Source organism: Aquarana catesbeiana, linkage group LG02 (genome assembly GCF_042186555.1).
Source record: "Aquarana catesbeiana isolate 2022-GZ linkage group LG02, ASM4218655v1, whole genome shotgun sequence".
Taxonomy (NCBI): Eukaryota; Metazoa; Chordata; class Amphibia; order Anura; family Ranidae; genus Aquarana; species Aquarana catesbeiana.
This window is the reverse complement of record NC_133325.1, coordinates 659,335,499-659,351,904: the sequence shown is the minus strand read 5'-3', so window position 1 is coordinate 659,351,904 and position 16,406 is coordinate 659,335,499. Positions and strand designations below refer to the sequence as shown.

At 41.2% G+C, this 16,406-nt stretch overlaps 1 protein-coding gene across 3 annotated transcripts in view; it reads left to right on the top strand.

Annotated features, from left to right (window-relative positions):
* POM121 (POM121 transmembrane nucleoporin) overlaps positions 1–16,406 on the top strand; it is a 61,082-nt gene that overhangs the window by 32,717 nt on the left and 11,959 nt on the right. The window contains exons 7-12 of one of the 3 annotated variants that reach the window (XM_073616590.1): positions 1,102–1,190; positions 1,274–1,389; positions 3,135–3,237; positions 11,030–11,230; positions 11,432–12,787; positions 16,144–16,227. In XM_073616590.1, the coding sequence (XP_073472691.1) occupies positions 1,102–1,190; positions 1,274–1,389; positions 3,135–3,237; positions 11,030–11,230; positions 11,432–12,787; positions 16,144–16,227 (1,949 nt within the window). The remainder of the gene's footprint in view (positions 1–1,101; positions 1,191–1,273; positions 1,390–3,134; positions 3,238–11,029; positions 11,231–11,431; positions 12,788–16,143; positions 16,228–16,406) is intronic. The other 2 variants (XM_073616591.1, XM_073616592.1) reach the window with 2 other exon arrangements.

Here is a 16,406-nt window from a genome sequence, read left to right as displayed (position 1 = left end):
TTCTTTTACATTGGTGACCTTTTGAATGTCAAAAAGCCTGTAAAATAGCAATGCCTAGATGTGAACAGCGCCTAGGAGTGAAATGGCACAGATCACTTTGGAGGATTATGGTGTTTTGGCTAATTGCACCTGTTTATTACATGGTCTTGGATTTTTTTTTTTTTTTTTTACGGACACTACTTTCGTGTTGTAAGAATATTTTGGTTGTGTGTGGTGTTTTTTTTTTTTTTTTTTTTTTTTTTTCACATGATTTGCACACATTAATGTGCTACTGTGAAATGTGCATGTTTTTAGATTTCACTATTTTTGTTTAGTTTGTAGACATGACTTGATGTTACAGTGGGCTAGACATAAAAAGCAGTGTCTATACCCCTGGTGCCTAACATGTGGCCTGAGGGCTGTATGCAGCCCCTTGGTATGTGTGGACCTCAGCTGTTTGTAGTAGGCACATTGATTAGGGAAATGGCATTGATTTCTACTAGCCTCATGTAACATGCCAGTTTCATATTGGCCTCTGCCAAAAATGTAGCAGGTCTACATGTTCTGACCCTCTATTAGGTCTGCTGTTTCTGATAGGCCTCTCAAGCATTACATATATTGAACATTGTGTCATCCTTTGATGTCAGGAGCTAAATTTGAGCCCCCTTTAGCTCATAAGTTGACAAACCCTGGTCTATACCATAAATATATATTTTGAAAAGGGTCTTGGCATGCACAACTTGTCTGATTTTTATTTCACAGCCTTCTCTTGAAGTTTTAATGTAAACCTTCCTTAGAGAAGGGGGGTGGTTACAGATAAAATGCCTTTTATAGAAGAGTAGGGCCACATCTTTCTATGTCTGAATGGCAAGTCGTCTAGCATTCTTTATCTGCTTTGTATAGAAATTTTAGATTCTTTCAATCAATGAACATAGTGACAAAGTTCTGAAATTTTGCTAAATGATGACTTTGGGGATTGCTCTCCTTTTTGTTCATGTAATGGGCTAAATGTATATTTGGCATAATCCTGAGTTGTATACACCATGCTTTTATGTTGGATACAACTATGGACATTGCTTTTTCACCCAGCCAAATTTAATGACTAATAAACTTGTCTCACAGAGAAGAATCGCATGAAAATAGTCCATTGTCTGCTGTGCAACAAAACAAAGACCAGACTGGAAGATGTAAGTCAAGTGGACATTGCTGTAGTAAATGTTCAATTATGTTTATCCCCATCCAATTTGGGCCTGAGTGTAAAAGACTAATCTCTTTATTTGGACCCTCTTTGCAGTTGGTGACACTCCTCCTTCCAACTCTTCTGTAAACTCCAGTGAAAATGGGAGTGGTGGAGCCCGAAGGAAAAAAGTGTTGCTGGTCTACTCCGGACGTAGTGATCAGTACCCACTGGTAAATATAAATATTTTAAAGGGTTTGTTAACCCACATTTGAAAATCACTGCCAGCCCCTCTTAGAGTCTGGTGTAGCACACTATTTAATTTTTTTTTTTTTTTTTTTTTTTTTTATAAAAAAAGAGCGTTGTAAATGCCTATTTAGGATGATGGGTCACATGACTTGCGCCCGCTGTATACATCTGATATATGGCTTCTGCAGGAAGGGCTGAGATCTCACTCTGTCAGCCAGGGAGATCACATGGCTGCTCAGCCCCTCCTGCAGTAGCCCTGGAAACTGGCCAGGAGTCATGTGACCGGCCTCAAGATCGCGCTAAAACTGTTTTTACAATGCTTGTTTTTATAAAATGCTGTGCTATGCCTAACTATTAAAGGGGCTGGCAGTGACATACGGAGCTGACAGGCAGGAAGGAGTAGAGGATGATTGAGGGACGTACACTGACCAGCAGCCCTGATTTTTGTGATCAGCGCAGACAGGGACACAGGAAGTGGCGGGTTCAGCCAGGTTTTTTTTTTTTTTTTTTTTGTTTGTTTAGAGAGGCAGATTACACAGCACAAGCACTGTGCAGTTTAATCTGCTTTAAGGGACATGTGTGGGTTTGTTTTTTGTTTTTTTTACAAACTGGCATGGTTTTCAAAAGAGCTCTTTGTAATAAACGAAAGTAAAGTACTGTATTTTCGTATAACACTCACTTTTTCACCATGAAAATTGGGTGCAAATAGCGTGTGCGTGTTATACGCCAATACTTCAATTTTAGCTGCTTCGGAGGGGACAGGGAAGGGGGTGGGACGAGCGCCGTCAGATTACATACAGTGAGAATCTCCTGTTTACTTGGTGGCCTCTGTAATAGGAAGTCCTGTCTCCTGGGCCGCCATTGGACCACTGTTCTGTCTAACATAGGAGATTCTCACTGTATGTAATCTGTTGGCGCTCGTCCTGCCCCCTTCCCTGTTCCTTCTAGGCTGCAGATGGGTATCGATCAGGCTGCACTGATGGCAATGGTGAGGCTGCTGCATTGATGTGGACTGATGAGGCTGCATTGATGGCACTTGTGAGGCATTGATCAGGCTGCATTGATGGCAGTGGTGAGGCTGCAGATGGGCACTGACCCTTATTTTGCTTCAAAGTTCCTTATTAAAAATGTAAGGGTTTTTTTTTTTTTTTTTCCCCTGAAACTTCCCTCTTAAAATGAATGTGCGTGTTATATGCCGATAAATACGGTAATCTGTACAAATTAAAGATCAAGCTTTGCATGGATAGATTATTTATCACAATGGTGACGTCTTAAAATGTGCAACAATTGCTAATATTGTGAAGGGAATGTCAGGCTTTCTAGCATGCGTGTCTGATGCTCATGTAGTGAAAGACAAGGTTGTAGTAGTGTGTGTGTATCTATCTACAGTGATCTGTTGCAGAACAGATGCAGCTTTGTCTGGTCTTGTTGCAGCACTCCCCCTTTAATGGAATGTGGACGAATTGTGTTAATCTGCACTTATTGCACCCTCTGTAGCGTGATCTCAAGCCCTGGAGATGTGGTTTTTGTTTTTTTGTTTTTTTTTTTTTTTTTTTTTTTTTTTTTTTTTAGCACTAATGCCCACCAGAGCTGTTGCCAGTCTGGGTGCTGCATGTTGTGCTCCAGACTTGAATTTAGTATAGAGCACAATGGGCTTTGCACTGAGCAATTAGACTGCCTAGCCAGCATGGCCTTAAAGTGTGCACTAATTCTATGGCCTTTCTCATAGCCTCCTCCACCTCTGGTTGGATACAGTGTCACATCAAAAGACTTTGACTCTGAAAAGAAGGCTTCTCTACAAAGGTTGAACAAGGCACTAGAAGATGCATCTGGTAAGAACTTGGTTATGATTCATAAAGTTGCACGTGGTAAAGTTTTATTCAGATAGCTTAAACCTTTTGACAAAAGAAAAAAAAAATTAGAATATATATCTTTTTTTTTTTTTTTTTTTTTTTTTTTTTTTGTGGGCTTGAGGTGCGCCTCTTCACTGGCCTCACAATTGGATTACGATTATCATGTATTCAAGAAATTCAAGCAGTCAGGAGAAAAAAAACACTCCCTGCATGCGGCAAAGTCTTAACACAGCAGACAACAACTTCAAGGAGCTCCAGGCTCCCCACAAATACTAGAGGAGATGGTCAGAATATATAGATTAAAAAAAAAAAATTAAGAAAAATACTGTTTAGTATTGCTAACAGTCATTGAGTCTTTTGGCAGCAACTTGGATAGTAAACAGGTCAACATCAGTGCAAAAAAAAGACCTTCCAATCAGCGAGACATGTACTGCTTGCAGATCAGTGGATGTTTGCACAGGGGAGGGATGATAGGGAAATCTCAGGAAGAAATTGGTGTGCACTGTGCAGCGCTCAATGGTTTAAGACCAGAATGAAGTCAATCCATCAGTGGCAGTAATAAAAAAAACAAAGTTTATTTTGATAAAAAATGGACTGGATTAGATGACCAGTACATGTTTTAGATGGGGGTGGGGGGTGGGGGAACAGAACAGGAAAAAAAAGAGCCTACGGTATCACAGGAGGGTTTTTTTTTTTTTTTTGCCCCCAATGTGTTAGGCACACAGTACACACATATCAAACATGACAGGCTGATCTCTCACCTCCGGAGCACTCCTACCATCTCCTCTCCTCGCAGCTCATTTCCTGAAGCCGACTTTGCCTCATCCCATGGATGTGATGACGGCTACAGTGATCTGTCTCACAGCTCTGTGCGGCTCTGCGCCCACCCATCGGAGAGATGACCAGTGTCACTGTCCACAGGTACAAATCCCGAGGAGGGGAGAGCGTGGGTGGGGGCAGCATGCTGAGGCTACATCCAATGATGGCACAGCCAGCCGATCGGTGGCTTGTCATCACCAGCAAAGACACTGCTGGGGGGGAGGAGCCGGAATGAGGTCATGCATAATCGATTACGCTGGATACTGAATCGGGAAGGACAGAATCGTGATGCACCGGTCATTTTCAACACCCCTAGTGTGGGCTACTCTTGCTTGTCTGAAAATACCAGTTGATTGGCTGATATGCTGATCGATCTTTTCCGTTTCTTAGTTGCAGGTCACGTCAGTTGCTGCTTACTTATTGTAGTTGCCTGGCCGCCCTGTTGATGCAATAGTTTTCAATGTTTTGGCATAAATGTACAGGGAGGGGGTTTGTGCTTTTACTGGCTGTATAATTTCTCTGGATCGTGGATTACAATGCCATGCAAGGCTAAGAAACTTGCTTTTTAGGAGGTCAGCAATTTTGACTGTAATGGAGGGGTTAAAGCCAGACTAAACTACTGTTTTGCCTTGTTTTTATGCAGGGTTAGTTTAAGACCTTTATATTGTAATATGCACTGATCACCATAACCTTAAGACCACTAATGGGTAAATTGAATAACATTGATTCTTATAATGGCATCTAAATTGGGTGGGATATAATGGGCAGTAAGTGAACATGACATTGAAGTTGTGTGTGGAAAGCAGAAAAAAAATGGGGCAGAGTAATGATTTGAGCAACTCTGGCAAGAGTTATATGTAATAACTAAATGACTGGGTTAGAGTGGCTCTTGTGCCATGTTCCCAGTCTGAATTGGTCAGGTCTTATCAATTGTTCCAAGAAAGGACAGCAACAGGGTCATGGGTGGCCAAGGCTCATTGATGCACATGAGTGAAGGCTGACCCGGGTAGTCTTATCCAATGGAAGACCTGTTGTAGATCCAGATTGCTGAAAAAGTTAATGCTTGTTCTGATAGGTGTTAGAACACCCAGGGGTTGATTTATTAAAACTGGAGAGTGCAGAATCTTGTGCAGCTCTGCATAGAAACCTTCAGCTTCCAGGTTTTATTGTCAAAGCTTAATCAAACAAGCTGATTGGCTGACATGCGCATCTGTGTCAGGTTTTGCACTCTCCAGTTTTAGTAAATCAACCCCCCTAGTTAGCCGCAGACTGGTTAGGATGCTCATGCTGAACTGTTTCCAAAGCCAAAAACAACTGCAATGGGCATGTAAGTGTCAGAACTGGACCATGTACAAGCAGGAAAGGGAATTGGAATGTGGTGCTAGAAATTAATCGATACCAATACCATTACTAAATAAATTCTAAACGATGGTAAATAGTTCATTATTAAAAATTCATACTGTCCTCCAAAAAATAAGGTAAAAATACATAGGCATTCATCTGAAGTAGTGGCCAACTGAGTTAGCTCTTAAGCCAGGAAAGAGCTGTACACCAACTGCAGCTTCCACATTAAAGAATCTTGGGATAAAGCCCACCTTCAAAACAGTTAAACCTATACAAAGCACAGGGAGATGTCAGTGAAGATTTTTTTTTTTTTTTTTTTTTTTTTTTTTTCCAAATAACGTTTTTATTTCGTATTTGCAGTACATTATGCAATAATAAATGGTACATGTAAAAGTAGTACATAAATGCAAGTTGTAATATATAATGCTGGTATTATACAGCTATACTCCAATATTAAAACATTGTGAAATGCCAACAGCGTTCCATTTGTCTTTTAGTATATCTAGTGGCAAGTTTATAACTTTAGTGCTGTTGCAAAACTATAACTTAAAGTGGAGTTCCACCCAGTTTTACAACTCTTCAGCATCCCTCGCTAAACTGTGCACTGTAAACGAATTGGATATTTTTAAATTTTTTTTTCTCAGCACCTACTGTATATCTGCTGTATTTATTTTTCACTTCCTCCTCCCTGGCCGTGGCTCATCGCATCATTTCCTGTTTGCAATGCCTTCTGGGAAGGGGCGGCAACTTCCTCTGACACTGCAGTTGCTATGGAAACCTGACCTGAAACCTATTACACTGCTTGTGCTGCACTGAGCATGTGCGAGATCTGCAAGGATGAGATCCAGGAAGAAATGCAGTCTGGCTTCAGATGCCAAGACTTAAGATGGCCACGGCCTGCTGGAAGTTTATAAAATAACAAACTACTGCTATAAACTAACAAAACAAACCTTAGTTTACAGACTAACTTTACTAGAATACATTAAGCTTGTGTATTATAGGGGTTTTTTTATTCAAAAAGTATAATTTCGGCCGGAACACCACTTTAATTATCTGTAACTGACTATTTTTTATTGATTAAATATCCACTTACACATAACATTAACATGTTCAGCCTCAGTAAGGTAATCTCATGCCATTTTCATAGAATGTGCAGCAGTATAAAGGCAGATCCAGGAGAAGCACAGCTGTGCAGCCTCGAAATAAAGCCAATGATTAGCTGGCAGCACAGGTATACTCTGTTCTGGAAGATCTTCTACACCTACAGTGTGGACAGAAAGCCCACAAGTGGCCAGGGAAGGATACAAACAACATGTTTGCTTGGTTTTTCTGTCCCTCTTGTCAAGTCTGAAGAAAGGTGTTACTGGAAGATATTTAAGCCTTAAGAAGCAGGATGGCTGGAATTGAAGCAAAAATGTAAAGTATAAAAACTTAAAACGACAGAAGCAATTCAATAAAATAAGAAGATCATTTTTAATTTTTAAATGCTCAGTTTTAGTCTGTGCCTTTTTGCGTTACCTTGTGCATCTTTTATTTTTATTTATTTTTTTTACTGTTTTATCTTTGAAACATTGTAAAATTTCATTCATAACTTTAGTCTCGGTACTCCCTCTGTCCCTCTGCTGGTCAAATTGAGTCTCCCGAGAAGCCAAATCTGTGTTTTGGTTTATACAGAGGTGGAGAGCCAAAGAATGCCTTTCTGTTTTGAGGGCCAGTTCACACCACATGCAGTCCAGTGCGTGGTTTGTTTGTTTTTTTTTCTCTGCATCAAAATGCATAGCAAGTTAGGTTATAAGGTTTAAAATAACATAGTTCACACCAGTGTTTGCAGTTCCAGGAAAAAGTAGAACATGCTGCATTTTTACTGTACTGGAACACTGTAAAAAGCTTCAAAGTTGCGCCTGCTCGTGGAATGGTGACAAACTTTTACCCTTAAAAAAATCTCCATAGGCGTTGTTTAAAAAAATTCTACAGGTTGCATGTTTTTGATTTAGAGGAGGTCTAGTGTTAGAATTATTGCTCTCACTTTAACAATCGCGGGATACCTCACATATGTGGTTTGAACAGTTCTCGTATGCGGGCTCTACTCACGTATGCATTTGCTTAAGCACGCGAGCTCGGCGGGATGGGGCGCGTTTCAATTTTTTTTTTTTTTTTTTTTTAAAGTCACTTTTATTCCTATTACAAGGAATGTAAACATCCCTTCTAATAGGAAAAAAAAGTGACAGGACCTCTTAAATATGAGAGCTGGAGTCAAAGACCTCAGATCTATATGCATTTTTTTTTTAAGAGCTATGGGTGGAAGTGACGACGTTTTGATGTCGCTTCTGCCCTGCAATGATGTGGAGAGGGGTAAGGACCATCTTCTCCTGCTCACTCGTCTCCATACCAAACAGGGGACAGGACATGATCGCTGCTGCTGGCGGCTCTGGTAAGCGATGGGGGCAGCAGTGACGCAACAAGGTGAGGGATGTGGCGGCAGCAGGTGAGTGGATGCCCACTAACAGGTGCTGCCATGATGGATCTGAACTGGCAGGTGCCCTTTAAATATAAGAACTTATTCTTGCTGGGAATTTAGAATCTTTAATATTTGCAAACAAAGTTAAGGTTTCCTGTTTAGAATAAGCTAGCAGGTTAGTAAAACTGCGATATCAGAACAGATTCAATCATACAGTTTGTAGTGTACATAGATTTACAAAACAATGAGATAAAGGAATATTCCTGAACTTTGTTTCATCTCATGGTCACTGTGAAATTGTGTGAAATGCATCAATGCAGTGCATGTTCTCGGCTTCCAGAGCTTGGATTCATTGAATGAAGTTATACAGCCTCATGCTACATAACTAAGCTCCATTTCATGCTGAATAAACTAAATTGTATCTTAATTAGAACACTACTTTTTTTTTTTAGATAGATTTTTACTCCAAAAGCATTTATTAAAATTTGATATAACCGATTTTTTTTTTTTTTTTTTTATTTTGTTTCTCCCACCTGCTTCTATATACTGCTGCACATTTCATGAATGGTGAGGACTGTGATTACCTTACTGAGGCTGGACATTCCAATCTTATTTAGAAGTGGATATTTTGTCAAAATGTTCTTTGATGCTGACACCTCCCTGTGCTCTTAGCTGTTTTGACAACTGTACCACAGAGCAGTGGAAGAGGGTGGCCTGGTCTGACTACCTCCCAGAACAGTTTTTTGTGGAACACAACAAGTTTGAGGTATTGATTTGGCCTCAATTCTCCAGATCTCAATCCAGTCGAGTATCTGTGGGACATGCTGGAAAAATAAGTCAATACATGAAGGCGCCACATCACAATTTACTGGACTTGAAAGCTCTACTACTACTGATGGCTTGCTGCCAGATACCACAGCATACCTTCAGAGGTCTAGTAAAGCCCATACCTCAACCGATTATGGTGGGTGGTCATAATGTTGTTGCTGATCGGTATACAGGCGTGTGATCAGAACTGGTTTACTTGGATTACTTGTTAGTGGTATTTGTTTACGTAAAGCAGCCATTCAGAATTCACCAGTCCAGTCATGGAGCCCTTTTGGCCTTAGGTGCTGCCTATAGTCCCACTTAAAATCTGACAACAATGGGGAAGATATAACTGGCTGAAGTAGTGCAATTCCCAAATTCTTAAGCATTAATACAGATGTTTGGTATGTATAAAGTTCATAGCACATTTGTAAACATTCCAGCAGCTTATTGACATTGCATGATTACTACAAAACTCAAGTCCTATTAGGCTCCATTTACAAGGGCACAGAGGGCTGTACAGCATGAATGTGGCCCTGATGTGCCCTGGATTGACAGGTGTTTGTGTACAGTTGCCTGTACAAATCAAAAACATGTGCCCACCGCAAGGTTGAATGAATGGTCCTGGATGCAAACTGTCCTCATTCAGGGCCACTCATCCATCCCTTTGCGCATGCAAACACTCAGTGGTGCAATGACAAACATACAGCTGCAGCCTGTCCTTGATTTGTACAGAGTTGTACATAAGCACCTGTCACTCATGGCTGAATAAAACGCAGGCCTCTTCACATTGCACAAACTGTGCTCATGTGAATTAGGGCTAGTTAATGTGCATTTTTAAAGCGGCCCATTCACACTGTGTCCTTGGGGTGCCTTGGGCTGCAAATGATTTGCATAGATTTTGACAAAAGTTCTCCAATACTTGGACAAAACAGATTCAAACAAGGGAATCCTTTTACAGTTGAGATTAAAGAGGAGTTCCCATTTAAAAAAAGTCAGCAGCTACAAATACTGCAGCTTCCGACTTAATAATCGGACACTTACCTGTCCCAGGGTCCAGCGATGCGGGGGACAGAAGCTCCACTTCTCTCCCCCTCCATTTGGCGGCACCGGCATTGCAGCCGGGCACCCACTGCGCATGCGCGAGCGGCGCCGTGATTGGCCGCTCAGTCATCTGGGACCTGTAATGTGTCCCAGATTGACAAGAGGGAGGGGCCAGAGCTGAGCCCTTCCTGCGCTGAGGGGAAGTGATGTCACCAGATCAGGCACTGAAGGAGGCAGACTACGAGGGACCCCCTAGCAACAGCCATTTAGAGGTGAGTAAAAAAAAATTTTCCAGATTTTTTTTTTTTTTTTTTTTTTTTTTTTTGTGGAACACCACTTTAAATCTGCTGTGTAAGTAATCAGTTTATTAGTAACGCTAGGGTTGATCTACTATAGGAATAGGTTGCTTACTTGACAGTGAATGAGGTGAAGCTGTTTCTATTTGAACAAAGACAGGAGAGCAGCGCCATCTAAGTGCAGCATTATTAAGACCTTTTTATTCCATAAAACAATTGGTAACTCACAAAATGTATGAAATGTTGGCGCATGTGGGATTAATAATGTGGTTCATCCGCTTGTGGGAAAGACCATCTGCTCAGTGTTTAAGAGGCAGCGTTTGGAGCATGCGCTCCTCCCCACTCTCTCTCTCCAACGGGAAGTGACGTACATCACTGTCTGAGCTGTCCTGAGTGTGTGGAAAAGCTGGGCACCACCGGTGTCCCTGGACCCATCGACTGCCTCTTCACCAGTGAGATTGTCTTTCCCACAAGCGGATGAACCACATAATTAATCCCACATGCTCTGACATCTCATACATCTTGTGAGTTACCAATTGTCTTTTATGAAATAAAATGTCTTAATAATGCTGCACTTAGATGGAGCTGCTTTCCTTCTGTCTTTGCCTTCCACAGAGCTGACAGCCATCCACAGTCAGCTTATCTAAGAACACTTCAACTGTCCTTGTGCCACAAATGTACCCCTCCACATGTACTCGATGTGAAAGTTCTGATTACCTACTCTTTATTCAGCTGATCAAACGCACATGGTCGAAATGTACTTTCTCTTGTTTCAATTTGAACATCTAGTCTTTTACTGGCAATTTTTTTTATTTTTTTTTCATATAATTTCTTAAGCATGATCAGGTATTCAAAGAACACTGATTCGCGTAATTTACATACACTTTGCAAAGTAACTATTTGCTTTCCTAAGTGAGCTAATCTAATACTTTAGTAAATCATCCTAATTTCTTTAAATGCGCTCTTTAAATTTTATTAAAAGCCTAATTTTATTTCTCTTCAGGGTCAATTGCACTCAGCTCTGTACCCTCAACAGTTTTACTCAGCTCTGCATCCTCCACAACAGCAACTACTACTTTAACATCTTCTCTGTTCAGCCTGCCTACTACAACAGCAGCTGCAGCACTGACTTTACCAACCTCCTCTGCTAGCAGTAACCCTCTTCTTCTCAGCCTAGCTAAAATGCAGAATGAGGAGAAACTAGGTAAGTTAGCAGTATGTCCAAATTTTGTTGGAAGACCTCACTGTAGACCAGTCTTTTCATTGCTTAGGTAGACAAGATTTGTTGTGCTATAAATTGAAAGGACTTAAATGTACATCATTTAAAAAGAAAAATTACTACGATTTAAAGCATATAATGCATAGTTTGTACCATGAAGATTTACCCAAATCTCTTGTCTTTCAGCACCAGCACAGACTGTGAATATAAGCGCTTCAAATGAAAAAATACCAACGTCGACTTCTACTGCGCCTGCGGTCAGTGTCGGCAATCCTCTCACAGCACCTTCCCTTTCTGCTCCAGCGGTTACAGAAAGTTCTAACTGTGTACCACTCCCTCAATCTAATGCTGCACAGCCCAAATTGGAGCCCCCAAAATCTACTGTGCTCCAGCTTCTTGCTAAACCATTGGAAAGCAATTCGCAGACTGGATTTAAGCCAGTTTTCCCAACAAGTGTGACAACGCCCCTTGCTGTTTCCTCCACTGGGCCATCTACAACTTCAAATTCTGTTTCTTCAGCAAATACATTCAAACCAATATTTGGCGATCAGAATACTCAGCCAGCCTCGACTTCAAGCACATTCAAACCAATATTTGGAGATTCTACAGCTCAGCCACCCGCTTCTTCATCTTTTGCATTCCAGATGAATTCGACATCCTCTGCTGCCAGCTCTCTGTTCTCTGCATTTGGTGCCAAAAGCACCAATACAACGGTTAGTACAGAGAGTGCCACTAGGCCTTCTCTGGCTCCCCCCACCTCCAACAGCAGCAGCACTACTAACACCTTTACTGCATCTTTGTTCTCAGCTGCAACTTCTGCTAGTGGATCAAACCCTGCTCCAGTAAACTCTTTTCCTGCAAGTAATGCACCTTCAGATTCCCAAGCCAAACAATTTGTTTTTGGGCAGACGCCTACCTCGCAAGCTACTTCTGGCTTAAACATGTTTAGCAGTACCCAGTCTGCACCCACAACAGCGCCTCAGCCCCAACAGCCATCTTTGTTTGGATCGAACACCTCTGCATTTACAGCTACAATTAGTTCAAACGCTCCTGCATTCCCGACTAACTCTGGCACATCTGCATTTAACAGCACATCAGGGAGTGGTGTTCAAGCAGAAAACCCTGCACAAAATTCTTCTGTTAATTTTGGGTCATCTGGAACTCAACCTACCTTTGGAACAACGGGCACCCAGCCAGCTTTTGGAAGCACCTCCCAGCCAACATTTGGTGCCAACTCTCAACCAGCATTTGGTGGAAATACTACTTTCGCATTTGGAAATTCTACACCTGCTGCCGCCAAAGTAACATTTGGCAATATGAACAGTACCCAGACCAACAGCACCCCAGCTACAAACATTTTTGGGACAAAACCTTTTACTTTTGGGGAAAACTCTAACTCTGTTTCAACCTTTGGTACACCAAATGCTACGCCTGCTCCGGCATTTGGGAACTCTTTGGCTCAGAATAACAGTGCTATCACAAATCCAAGCGCACCCTTGAACTTTGGGACGCCAGCACCAACCGAAAACAAGCTTGCTTTTGGTGAGTGGCCTTACTGTGTTTATCTAAACCCCCTCTGAGTTATGTGGTTAAAAGCTAAGTTCACCATTTTTTAATGAAAGCTTTTCTTGCCTGCAAAAAGTGTATACATGCATGAAGGGAGTAACTGAGTCAAACATTTACCAGTGATCTGTTACCACTAATACGGTGTGTAAACCTTATACATCAGTCTCACTGTGTATATGCCTTACACATCAGCCTTACTATAAAGTGCCAAATTTGTGCAAAATATCACTCCTTAGAACATCAATAATATTTCAAAACCACTGTAAAGTGCAATGTGACGATTAAGGTGCCAAGTATCAACATAAGCATATATTTCCAAAGTCCACTTCCATTTTTCATGTATGTGCTTTGTGCACACCAAAAGTGACAGGAACACTCCAGTGCACTCACAATACCTACCCCCGAGGAAGGTATTGTGAGTGCACTGAGTGTTCCTGTCACTTTTGGTTTTCACTTCCTGGATTGGCGGTGTCATCAAGCCAAAATGAGGAGCACCTAGCGGTAAACTAGCTGGAGCAAAGCCAGGACAGTGGAGTGGTTATCCCAGATGAACTAAAGGCAAATCTTTCTAGGCTCTGAGTGCCCATTTTAGAAGGTGGTGGCACTTGAATTGGTGAAAAGATTCAGCACAAAGCACGCATGAAAATTTGAGAATATATGACAAATGGAAATGGACTTTGGAAATATTATATACTTATGTTGATACTTGGCACCTTATTGTCATGTTGCACTTTACAGTGGTTTTAAAATATATTGATGTTCTAAGGAGTGATTGCACAATTTAATTTGGCACTTTATTGACACATTGCACTTTATTGACACATTGCACTTTATTGACACATTGCACTTTATTGACACATTGCACTTTATTGACACATTGCACTTTATTGACACATTGCACTTTATTGACACATTGCACTTTATTGACACATTGCACTTTATTGACACATTGCACTTTATTGACACATTGCACTTTATTGACACATTGCACTTTATTGACACATTGCACTTTATTGACACATTGCACTTTATAGTAGGCTGGTGTATAAGGCATATACACCATGAGGTTGATGTATAGGGTTTGCACACCGTATTAGTGGTAACATACCATTGGTAAATGTTTAAATAAGCGCCGTTACTCCATTCTTTCAAATACAACTTTTCCTAAGCCTATGGTATAGGACAAAATAACTGCGGCAGATGACAGATCAAGTCATAACTTATTAAGATATATATATATATTTCACATACATGCGCTAAAAAAGTCCAAACATATAATCCCTTGGGCAAAGCAGCGCTTGTTTAAAATGCTGGGAATGTATCATGTTCCCAAAAGATAAAAAAACAGGAAGAAATTCTGTCAAGAGGTGTTTAAACAGCAGTTCTTGTTGGCAAACGTCAGATGTGTGAGGATTACACCTTCACCGCACCACGTGATTGCACTCACCAGATTGATACTAAAATATAGCCTTTTTGGGTATGTTATGCCCATGCGATCACTAGCAGGAACACATCTGAGGTATCCCAAAAAAACATTACTAAGGATTGGTTTATACATTCGGGTCCTATGATTCACTCCTGCTCCATCTGTAATCATTCCAATAGGCTCAAACTCGGGCTGCGCTGGACGGCGGTGTGGGCTGAGTTTGAATCTTTTTAATGTATAAAGGACCTCCGTGGGAGGGAGAAACGTGACGTAATTTCCAGTCTTTGCGTCCAAACGACGTCGCTTCTGGTGGAATGCACACGGGATGCAGCGTTTCCTGATGTTAATCCTTGTCATTCAATGCTTGAACAATGTGTTTTAGCTTGGAAGTACCTATCTTTGCGCATAAAAATTTTAGCCAAACTGTACTTCACTATCGGTCCCTCTTCTCAGTTTTTGGGTGACCGTGTCCACATGTAATTATCACGATTGGGGTAGACTTCCATTGGATCCTTATGCCTTGTGTGGCCAGCATTTTAGCCTGAAAGACCCCTGGACTGAGAAGCTAGTGGTTCATTCCTTTCGGTGAGTGGGGAGACTGGAGGCGCACCTGAAGTTTGGAGCACAACTGCACTTTAGCATCGGCGCACATTTTGCGCAATGTATATAGACGTTTTCTTTTTTTTTTTTTTTTTTTCCGTGAGCGCTGTAATTATATACATTTCAATTAGTCAAGTGAATAGCACCTTGTGTACAGCAGCTGCAATCATTGGTATTATTGTTCACACGCATCTAGCGCCTAAATGTATGTATGTTTCACAGTTTTTCAAATTTGCTCAGAAATTAAAAGGAGACGCATTCCCAGGTGCCAGGACCCAATTTCTAGTTGCACTGGCGATCTGGCGCCTGGGATTTGTCAAGCCCTTGTTTAATTTACATTGCTATTTCTGTATGTGGATGATGGCACTGTAATTATATTAAACACCCAAGTACTTTTTTTTTTTTTTCTAATCTATTTACAGCTGTCACATGACCCAGGTCTTTCCCAGCCTCTCTGTAGGGTAACGGCAGGAGGAGCTTCTAGTCTGCTGCTGGCCACATGTTCATGATTTAAAAAAAAAAACACCTTGATGGGTAGATTGCAGAACCCTGGGTGAGAAACCCTGAAAACTGATTTACTGTGTAACATGCTCCAATAGGTGAACTTGGCCTTTAAGAGAACAATATATACTTTCTGGAGAACCTGATGTAAAAGGCCCCAATGTGTTTTTGCCTGCAATATGAGGGACTGGAAAGGAGATTGGTGGTATTTTTTGTTTTTTTAATTTTAGACTGTCCATTATTTATAGTGATTAATCATTTAAATGGAAGCAATATTCACAAGTTTGTATGATTGTAGCATAGACATATCACAAGGACATTTACATGCTAAAAGTGGTTGTAAAGGCTAAAGCTTTTTCTACCTTCATGCATTTTTCTGCATTAAGGTAAAAAAAACCTTCCGAGCCCTCAGCCCCCCCCCCCCATTAATTACTTGAATCCTTGCTCAAATCAGCATTGTGCCTGAGAGCAGCAACACTGCTCTCGCCTCACAGAACACAATGCAGCAGTGGAAGCCATTGGCACCTGCTGCTGTCAATCAAGTCCTGTGTGAAGGGAGCAGGGGATCGGGCCATGCTGTGCTGTGCCTCTATCAGAATTGAGCCCACACGTGTGTCTCGATAGCAAGCGGTTTGCTATGGGGGCATACACAGAGGAATGGACTGACAGAGGACCCCAGAAGAGGAGGAGACAAAGTCTTTATTTTAAGAAAAAACATTCACACCAGCTTGAGTCCTGAAAAGATTATGCTCCCTGCCAGGGTGCACTAAAGAAGAAGGCCTTCCTGACTTTTTTCTCATTTCAGGCTCTCAGTTTGGCCAGAACTCTCCTGCTGGATCCCTTCCATTTGCAACTTCAACTCCATCCTTTGCCTCCCCTGGTACTTTTGGTAAGTTGAGTAATTCAATATTCTGAAGTGATATTGTTCTCAAAGGTTATATTTACAAATCTACTCTGACTGGGATAAAGTGAAAATGAATTAGAAAGTTGCTAGCAGTGTTTTTGGTATACTGTGCTTTGCAAAAAGTGAAGCGTGTAAGCATGTTACAGATGTTTGGATTATGGCAC